The sequence below is a fragment of the Populus euphratica genome, unplaced genomic scaffold (assembly GCF_000495115.2).
Source record: "Populus euphratica unplaced genomic scaffold, PopEup_1.0 scaffold282.1, whole genome shotgun sequence".
Lineage (NCBI taxonomy): Eukaryota > Viridiplantae > Streptophyta > Magnoliopsida > Malpighiales > Salicaceae > Populus > Populus euphratica.
Window position 1 is genome coordinate 15,503 of NW_011500163.1, and position 10,242 is coordinate 25,744.

Below are 10,242 nucleotides of genomic sequence, written 5' to 3' on the forward strand. Positions count from 1 at the left end.
AATCTAATCTCTCTCTCTCTCTCTCTCTCTATTAAATTTCCCAATCTCAATCTCTTAAGGAAACCCATCTCCAGATTATTGTTTTCTACTAACACTTGGATTACTCGCCACACCTTTTTTCTATCGACCCACCCTCCAACGCTAACATGTCCCATATTCTCTTTACCTTATTTTCTCTGTTATCTCACGGCACTCATTGCTAGGGGTTTATATATATATTTTTTCCTCTTTTGCGGTTTTCGATGATGCAGACTAGGGTTTGGCAAACGCGGATCTTGGTGTCGTTGATGATCTACGGTAGTCTAATGTTAATGTGCGCCGCCGCCGCCTCCTCCAATAAGGTTTCGATTTGTCCAATCGAGTCCGTCGCAGATTCGATCTTTGGGTTTCGAGATCGAAACTGCGTCGTTTCTGGTGTTGATGAATCCCCCTTTTTCCCTGGTTTCACCGAGGTAAGCCGACACTTCCTTACCTTAAAAAGAAAGTGAATACTGTGTCTTTGACATTCTTTAGGGGCATGAAACTTGAATTAGTTAATGTAATTAAATTAACCACAAATGATGATTCCTTGGATTTAATTAAATGTTATTTGACTGGGATTGACGACCCATTTCTCTCTAGTTGTTTAATTGTAGCTTCAAGATATGACATTGGAGGACAATAATTTTAGAGAAAATTTCTCTGTTTCTGTGAATTTCATGTTTTTTCTTTTTAAATCTATATTAGCGTATCCGTGAAACTCATTTGGCATTTTTTTTAGTGGGTTGCGCATTTTGCAGTTTGTTGCCTCTTTAAGAAAGTTTGAGGTGAAATTAATTTTCAAGGCCGAAAGGCATTATCTATCCGTGGAAGCGAAACATTATCTCTGCTAAAATGTGAAAGTGAAGCATTTGGTTGGACAGAGACAGAAATTTGCATCATTGTGAGTTAAAATGGATGTGTAATTCTAAAGAAGTTTATGTTTGTTGTTGTGAAGGGAGACGAAGTTTCATTACAGAAGGCACTAAATTTAGTTCAAAAGAATAGACATGAATACGTGGCTTTGCTCTTCTATGCATCATGGTGCCCTTTTTCTAGGACTTTTAGACCAAGCTTCTCTATCCTTTCTTCGCTGTATCCCTCGATTCCCCATTTTGCGATTGAAGAATCATCCATCAGGCCAAGGTTTGTAAACTGAAAAGATAAAATGCCATCTTTCTAGATTCTTATGTATTGTTGTGGTATCTTGTTGCCTATCTTGTTGCCTTGAAGCATTAATATTTATTGATTTTTCTGCAGCATACTATCCAAGTATGGAGTTCATGGATTTCCTACTCTTTTCCTATTTAATTCTACTATGCGTGTTTGCTATCATGGCTCCCGGACTCTTGGTTCTCTCGTCTCTTTCTACAGTGATGTTACTGGTAAGGGTTTCCTGTCCTTCTAGAATGTTCAACTGAAAGCTTTCACATTTAGTTTTTGTGATTCTGGTTTAATTTCTTTATCTCTATACATACAGATGAGTAAAGAAAAGTTTATACTAGATAAATTCAAACCATGGAGACTCATTCTTGTGATTGTTAATTGAGTATTGCGGATGACTATTAGTATGTGAACACATAGAACATGCTTCTTCATTACACTGCATTTGGAATAAGAAATGGCAACACATACTCTTCTTTCTTCAAGAACATTCTTCTAATGCCGAATTATATTTCTCCTGCGGGACTTGATGAGCATATTGCTTGGTTTAGGTATTAAGACTGCTTCCCTGGATAAAGAATCGCTGGACAAAATTGGACGTGCATCACACCATGAAAAACATGATGCCCCTGAGCAAGAAAGTTGCCCATTCTCGTGGGCAAGATCTCCTGAGAACTTGTTTAGGGAGGAAACATATTTGGCTCTGGCAACAACGTTTGTGCTTCTGAGGCTGTTTTACTGGACTTTCACTACCATGCTTGCTTTTGCACAATTTACTTGGAGGCGGCACATGCAGAACATGAGACTGGAGAGTTTGTTAGAGCATCCTCGGGCTTATCTGAATCGAGCAATACAGCTATTTAATTCTTTGAACGAGCCTTGCAAGAAGAGTAATTTGCAGGAAGGGGCATTGAATGCCAGGGCTTGGGCTTCCAAGTCCCTTGCTACAGTTTCAATAGGGGATGCAAGCACCAGCAGGGGTCCACCTGTTTGTGAATGTCGATGAACTTCTCTCTGCAACGGGAATATACATTCCCCTTGTCAAAAAAGCGGGAGGTGGAGCAGATTAGGGGTGTACCAACAGAATTTTGTTGGACATTCTGTTTATGCAGAGATGGTTTTGGTTCAAAATCATGTCGGTAGTGTAATTTGGGGTCCAGCATTTGTGACCACGAAGCATGTCGACGACGTTGTAGTGATCCAGCTTTCATTTGTTTATAATTTAGAATACAATTTATTTAACATTCAAGTGGAAATAATTGTAATTCAATTTGTGAATAGATCATACATGATTCTCATTTGTCTGGCCCCCGTTTATTTTCCGATACAAGTTTAAGCTTTTCAATCCGGGTTTCTCATGTTAATTTTGAATGCCCGGCATGCCATTACAAAGAACAGTGCCCTCGAGAATTTTGGAGCAATGCCTTTAAAGGGGCGTCTCGATGTCCTAGACCCAAAAAAACGGTATGGTTTCCTTCGAGTTCACTTTTTTCTCATTTTCTGGATTGGCCCTTAATGTACACGAGCTCTTGCAAATAACGTATATAAAATGTGGTTACACTCGTTTCTTCAAGATATATCTTCTTCCTTTTACCAGTCGCATGTGGCTGTTGGTGATGGAAAAGTTACACTGGTGATGCACAGCAAATCAATTCTTCAGTTTAAGGAACCACTGATTTAAAATCTCTCTTGATCTATAAATTCACCAGCATTGCAAGCGCATTAAATCACCCCAACTGCAAAAAGGTTGAGCATTTATCTGTCCTAAAGAAGCTTTAGCGATTCTCTTCAGCTTTTCAATTGCAATTAGAAATCTTTTGCATAAATGATCTGAAAAGAGAACATGATTCAGCAAACATGCCACTCAGCTTGTGCCGAAGGCCGTGCAGCGCCCTTTAATACAAGTCATCCAAAACAAAGACAATCTACGCAAGTTGGCAATATAAACTGCTGATTGCCCCAGTCTGCTCACAGCATATTCATAAGTGGAAATGGACAACAGTATTTTACCATTTACCTGCTCCCACATGTGGAAGCAAATTCCAGATTCTAGCATGCAGAGGGGGTGAGGAGCAATGTGCATGGAAGTGTCGCTCAAAATGAGTTATCATTCATTTAACAGGAGATGGAACTGCTGCATCTTAGATACATGGAATTAGCTTGAGGATGCTAATTGATTACCACAGAGGCCACATCTCTTTTCACTACCTGCCAATACAAAAATCCTTTACATGTCAAGAATCAACAGGCACTATTTTGCAATGTCTTAAACAACTTTTTTGAAAAATGCTTAGAAGTGCCACATGGCAGAATCTCAACTTCAGAAGTCATGAAATTATCTGTGTGCCTGTTAGTATTTATATATATGGTTGCAATTTATGCATGTAGGAAGATTTTTTCAAGGACAAATCATGAATAAATTGCATGACTGTCAAAAGGGTTTTTATCATTGACAACCTAATGTGATTTTTCTGAAGCACTGGACAGTCTGGTCTTGGATACATTGTTGCAGTATTAGGAAAGGAATATCGTATCATCATAAAATGTTAAGGAAAAAGAAAAAAACCAAGCCATAAAGTTCACATCTGTACAATACCTGTGATATATATTCTTTAACTCTCTCGTTGACTGGTCCATCTAGAGCTCTCTCAGCAAGCTCGTAAACCAAAGTGTTGCCTTCAGGGCCACTGATTTTTTCCTTCTGCAAATATCTGGAAAACAAAAACAGAGATGATAAAGATTTGCTGGACAAAGTGTTTCCAATGCTTGCTTGAATAAACACTTCATCTCATTTTATGCTTCTAACCTTTGCTGTACAAGTGTTTCCAATGCTTGCTTAATGTTTCCAAGGGCAGGATGGCTTTCATCGTTTTCAAACAATTCCATTTTCTTCAAGTGATGCCAGAGATTTTCTGCATAACAGGAGTGAGAGGGATCAAATTAGATAAGTAGATAGTAGATATGGTGGGAGAAAAAACATAGCTGTTGCGCATGCCATGCAAGAGTGAAGAGACAATGACTACCCTGGTGTGGGAGGAAACTACAGTGACCAAATAGTTGAGTTAAATTTAAAACCATGCGGGTTCAAAATAAGAAATGATCTGAACAAAATGCAGTTCCAAACCGAAGTTCCTGCCTCTCTGCTTACTCTATTGAATTGCTTATCATAGGAAAATTCAACCAAAAGACATACCCTCTGGGATTTTGCCTCCAGCCAGGTGCACAATACTAATCACGACAAAAGTAAAACCAGTCAGATGAGCAGAGTTTACATCCTCGACATATTTCCTATAAACATCAGCAGGTAGTTGGCTTATGAGAACATAGGATTTAGCATCAGCAACACCTGGAAATGATAGATCATAAGAATTATAACTGAAGTAGAAAAGGCAATCGGCAGACCAATTACTGGCATAATGATCGCATCAGTTTCCACTGAAGTATTATTATGAAAAAATTATTGATATTCAGCGTTCTTGTAAAAGACAACATACCCTTTAATGGACTTGTCAATTCACGACAAAAGAACAACGCAACCTTTATTAGTAGGAAATACCAAAATCTGCAAGTTGTTTAATTGGAAATTTAACTGATTCAAGCACTAAGTTGGCACACACAGTAAGTCGAAATCTAAACAAGTCTAATCCAAGCAAGCAACCCACAAAACCTTTTGCATACTAAAAAAATAACAAGACGTGAGGTAAAAGTTAATTACTTTGTTGGGAAGAAGCACGACCCTGATTGGTCGAGGAAGGGCGAGCCCTTTGAAGCTCACGCATTTCAAACCCGAAAACGCTGGCAAGCTTGTGTTTAGCCTCATCAATGACAACAGCGGGAAGGGTACGGTGCCTATAGTTTTTAGTAACAATCTGGGTTAGCTCATCTCTCTTAATTGGAGACCCTGAATTCTGGTGATTTTTGAACAGCACGTAGCGGATCACTTCAGCAACGAGCTTGTCCTTTTCCTATTGAAAGAAGCATACACTGAGTTTTGAACACTTGGGATAGAAAAGAGAGAAAATTGAAAGAAGGAAATACCTCTATCGAAATGTTTAATTGGGAGAGATCTTCACTGTGATTTGCCATCCTCTGTGTTTTAAGAAATTAATCTATAAAACCAAAACAGCGAAATTGAGATACCCAGTGTAATTAGAGTGATTTTTAGGGCTTCAAATCATATACATATATCGAGCGGACTGGAGATTCCGCCCCGTTAGCGACCTGTTTGAGAGAGACTCGACTCTGCAAAACCCTAATTCGATGTTTGGTTGGGTGATAGTAATATCTTCTTCTTCTTCCTTTTCTTTTGAAAGGGAGGGAGGGAATGATGCGCGAATCTGTGGATGGCGGGAAGCTTCGATTTTTTCTTCCCACGCGATGGTTCCTACTGAACTAACTAAACCCTTGGGACTTGGAGGCTTGCATTATATGAGGTCATAGCTTTCTTTTCGCTCGTTTATATTTTTAACTCTCTTTAATTGTGTTTGCTTTCATAAAATAATAATCTTGTAACTTCCATCTCTAAAAAGAATTTTATTAAAAAAAACATCGAATTCATATAAAATCAAATAAATATATTTATTCAACTGATTTTTTAAAATAAAAAATAAGTACATTGTTTTGCTTACATTTAAAATAACCAAATAAATATATAAATAAGAAAAAAAAGTAAATCAAACAATAATAATAATTTTTATTTAAATTTTTAAACAAATTTAAATAATATAAAACGCATTTTCTACTAAGATTATTTTTAATTATTAAAAATATTTAACCTTTTATTTTCTAAAAATATTTTAAAAAATAAATAAAATTAGTTAACAAACACAACCTTTGTTAACTAAAAATATGTGCATTTGTTGACATTTAAGAGTCGTGTTTGGTTATTATCTTATAATAAAAATAATGAAAATAGTAAAATCAGAAATGTTTTTAGTTGAAAAGATAAAAACAAAGATATAAAAATAAATTTATCTTTAAGATAATTTTAAAATGAATTTCTATATTTTCAAAAACATGAAGTACAAAATAAACATATCTTCAAATACAATATTTTTTATTTTTTATTTTTAAAATATTATTGTAAAAAACCTTCAATTTCCAAATTATCCAACTACAATATGTAATGATAAAAATAATTATTATTGTACTTTTAAAACTCAATTCGGGAATTGATCCAAGGCAAAGGCTAGGTCACTGGTCAAGCCTTATGTCATGGGTCAGGTTAACCTGAGTCAATGTGAGAATAAAAAATAATAATTATTATAATTTTAAAACTCAGCTTGGAGGTTGATCAATTGTCGGTTCACGAGATAAAGCCTAAGTCAACATAAGATTTTTATAGTTGTTATCATAATTTTAAAACTTAATTCGAGGGTTAACCAGGAGTAAGGCTCGAGTCATGGATCAGGAGGGTCAATCCGGGTTGACTTGAGTCAATGTAAGAATAAAAATTATTATTATCATCATAGTTTTAAAATTTAGCTCAGAGTTGACCAAGACAAAGCTCAGGTCACAAATCGAGATAATCAATATGGATTGAACTGAATCAATATATGAATAAAAGTGATTAATATCATGATTTTGAAACTTGACCCGAGACCAAGTTCAAGTCACGGGTTAAGAGTGTCAACTTAGTTGACTTAAATTTTTGTTTTAGAAAAATAATTAAAGTAACTTTTTTTTAATCAATATTTTTTTAAAAATTCAATAGGTTCTTAACCCATGTTTTTTTCGATTAGACTTGGGTTTCTGACCAGACCATATCTAATCAAATCTTCATTTATTTTTTTTAAAAAGTTGGATCAATTTAGGCCCTAGGTCAACCCATTAAGTTAATCCTGTTTTATAACTATAATTATTGTAATATTATTATTTTTAACACTCAATATAAACTAAATTAAAAAATAATATCCAATTATTTTTTTAAAATATATAAGTCTGACAACAATACATATTAAGGATAAAATAGACTTTTCATATTTTATTGTCTTGTCCAACATAACCAGACATGATATAGAGATAATCACTTTGTCTTGTATTTTACTACCAAACATAATTTTGTTTTTATTTGTTTTTTTGTCTTGTTTTCTTTGTCTCTATTGTCTATTTTTTCTATCACTGGATAATAACCAAACACTGCCCTATTAATAAGTTAAAACCCTTATGGCTAATAAATAACATAATAGATTGAATAATGTTGCTTGATGAATTTGTTGGGCCAAAGTCCAATAGCCAAGACTTGATAACTATTGTTTAATTGGCCCAAAAATCCTAAAAAATAAAAAAAGAATGAATTATAGTCAGTTATTTGATCTACATTTGCATCTTACTCCTTGATTTTGTAACAACTTTCTAATTTAATCCCTAAATTTTCTTTAATAGACAACATGTAAAAGACAAGGAAAAAAGAAAGGGTGAAAAAAAAATATTATTACAATATGTTCGCACGTCATGCCACCACCTTATGCACACCTAATTCTCTGTTGTAGAAGTCATAGGTATATGCATAATTTGAGGGAGTCATCATCTAATATTATGATTATTAAAAAACTTATTGATATGCAAGAATCTGGGTAAAATGACTAGTTATGCAAGTGGTAAATGTATCACCTCTCATGCACCTCACTTGAGATAAACTAAATTATTGATTAATTGTTATTTTAAGCCATGTTTCTATCTGTTGGTCTTATAAAAGGTTCAAGACAGATCTTCCTTCATGATGAAGTCCTTTATATTATCGGGTTAAATCCTAATCGTTCTAAAGCTAGAATTTTAACATCATATTTTTTTGTATCTTTAATATTTGAAGGTATACTTTACAATAGTGCATGAACCCATGTGCCACCAGTGGTGGCGGTGTGTGGAGGAAACACGTCGCCATTATTCTTACATTCCCAGAATTCCTCCTTTACAATTCCTAGATTTTTTTAAGGGTCTGTTTTGTAGTGTTTACATGTTGGAACATGTATTTTAGATTATTGTTAGTTTCTTTTTTGTTTAATTTATGTTATTTTGTAAACATGTAATTATAAGTGAGTAAACATACTAAAAAAAAGGATGTATGTGCTTTTGTATTTTTTATGTATGTTTTTTTATAAATGTTAAAAAATAAAAAAGAAAAAAGGATTAAATGTTTTAATTTGCATACAGTCAAATATCTTGGATATAAATAAAATTATGTTGTATTTTCTGTGAAAATACAAGAACATGTTTCTGCATATATTTTATAATTAAATAACTAATTTATTTTTATCTTTAAGAATTTGGCTAATGTGTTAATTTTTTAAAAGTTACATTAAATCACAAAGCAACTTACTTTAGGTAGGGTACGCTAGAGGTGTCAATATCTTTCCTAACCATAACCAGTCTTTTACCTGTGAATCTCGAACAAAGACCAGTACATTCAAGTTTCCTAGTAACCTTGAATTAAATACTAGGTAGTGACTTCCAAGAACAAGCAAACGAATGAAAAACGTTATTGAACATCGTATAGGGACGGGAAACAAATTTTATGATAGAGGTAATTATTTTTTATGGTTACTTCTACATGATATATATTTGCAACTCTATTTTATAAAAGATAATTTTGTGTGATTGAGGTATATAAATATCTTAGGTTATCAAGTAAGGACACACGAGCCACGATAGAATAAGACACGTAACAATCACACCATACACTTTCTTATGTTATTGTTTTCTTTAAATTTTTTCTTACTTCGTTGATGGTGTTGGCTATGGAAAAAAAATAAAGGCTAGTTCATTCTCTTCTTATACATCACATTTTTCTATGTTATTGTTTTCTTTGAAGTCTTTTCTTACTTTGTTAATGGTGCTGGTCATGAGAAACAAATAAAGGCTATTTCATTCTCTTTTCATATATCACTATCACTAAAAGTTCTTTCTATAGCCAACGACTTAAAAATTCTAAGAAACAAGAGAGTAACTAACCTCCCCACTGTAGGTACATCAATCCCTTCAAATCATTTATAAATAAAAGTTCTCACTCAAGTTGCTTTAGCCATATCAGAACAATTTTGAACTTTATCAAACACCCTTAACGAATGACACAAACTTGCTTTGTTGCATGCATGATTAGTACTTAAAAGTACATTTTTATCAAGGTTTTATATCATCATTTTGCATTTAAAGTATCAATAACTCCTTAACTAAAGCATGTTTTATAATAACATATCTAATAATATAAGATACCTTTAATTTATGGTAAATGTTCATTTTAAATGTAGGCCTATCACATAAATGAAAGGATTGATTGATGAGTTTAAGAACTGAAATTGAAAGAACAAAGAGATGACTAAACTTAGAAAAGAGATGCCGGTGCAGTCCAAACCGAAACACTGTTCGGTAATTAGGTCATATCCGAAACTGTAGATCTCGGATTTAGGTCTACTTTATATAGATGGAAAGGTGAGACATAGGCCTCCAACTTTCATGGAGCCCAAGATTTAATAAGGCTATTTTCAAGTTCAAATTGTAGCAACAATGAAAAAGTTTGAATATGTCCTACAGCGCAAACACTGTTCAATATTTAACCCATATCTGGAAGTCCAAATGACCTCTATTTTTTTTTTCTGGAAAGCTGAGACAATTTCCTACAACTTTGATGTTTTCAAATGGTTCTAATTCTGACGTTATCAATGATGTTTTGGGCAGACAAGAGAAGATAAGGATTGTCATCAAGTCAAGAGTTGGCTACCTATTCATCAATTAGTTATCAAATCAATAGTTCCTAATTCTTGCCTATAAAAGGAGGTATTTGTCATGCATTTAGGCATCTTGGTCTCAATCAAGATCATGCTTTTGCTTTCTCTCTTTGTATTTTTGTAATGCTTAAGTTTTGTTTTCATTAATATCTTGTTCTACATTTAATTTCCTTTCCTTTACTTAGTTAACTTTTATGTTATTTATGTTCTTATTTTGTTTATTTTTTTTTCTTTCATTATGTTTAGTTACATTTATTATGTCAAGGTGAAAAAGTTAGACTAATGGTGTAAGAATAAATACAATGTAAACTTAACATGGACTTTAATGTTTGATACT

General features: G+C 33.7%; 2 protein-coding genes across 3 annotated transcripts; one reads left to right on the forward strand and one right to left on the reverse strand.

The window, feature by feature from the left end:
* LOC105111197 (5'-adenylylsulfate reductase-like 4) lies at window positions 1–2,482 on the forward strand. The gene is made up of 4 exons (XM_011006491.1): window positions 1–452; window positions 977–1,164; window positions 1,279–1,403; window positions 1,734–2,482. The coding sequence occupies exons 1-4, from the start codon at window positions 243–245 to the stop codon at window positions 2,186–2,188; spliced, it is 978 nt and encodes a 325-aa protein (XP_011004793.1). The 5' UTR covers window positions 1–242; the 3' UTR covers window positions 2,189–2,482.
* A 27-nt stretch (window positions 2,483–2,509) lies between these two features.
* On the reverse strand, window positions 2,510–5,628 carry LOC105111198 (melanoma-associated antigen G1-like protein). 2 transcript variants are annotated; one of them, XM_011006493.1, is made up of 8 exons: window positions 5,365–5,628; window positions 5,221–5,271; window positions 4,898–5,147; window positions 4,376–4,528; window positions 3,989–4,094; window positions 3,779–3,893; window positions 2,936–3,390; window positions 2,510–2,584 (listed from the first exon to the last, which is right to left on the reverse strand). In XM_011006493.1, exons 2-7 carry the CDS (start codon window positions 5,266–5,268, stop codon window positions 3,352–3,354), a joined length of 711 nt encoding a protein of 236 aa, XP_011004795.1. In that variant the 5' UTR covers window positions 5,269–5,271; window positions 5,365–5,628; the 3' UTR covers window positions 2,510–2,584; window positions 2,936–3,351. The 2 variants fall into 2 exon arrangements, with proteins under 2 accessions (XP_011004795.1, XP_011004794.1); XM_011006492.1 differs by having other exon boundaries at window positions 5,221–5,628.
* Between the last annotated feature and the right edge of the window lie 4,614 nt (window positions 5,629–10,242).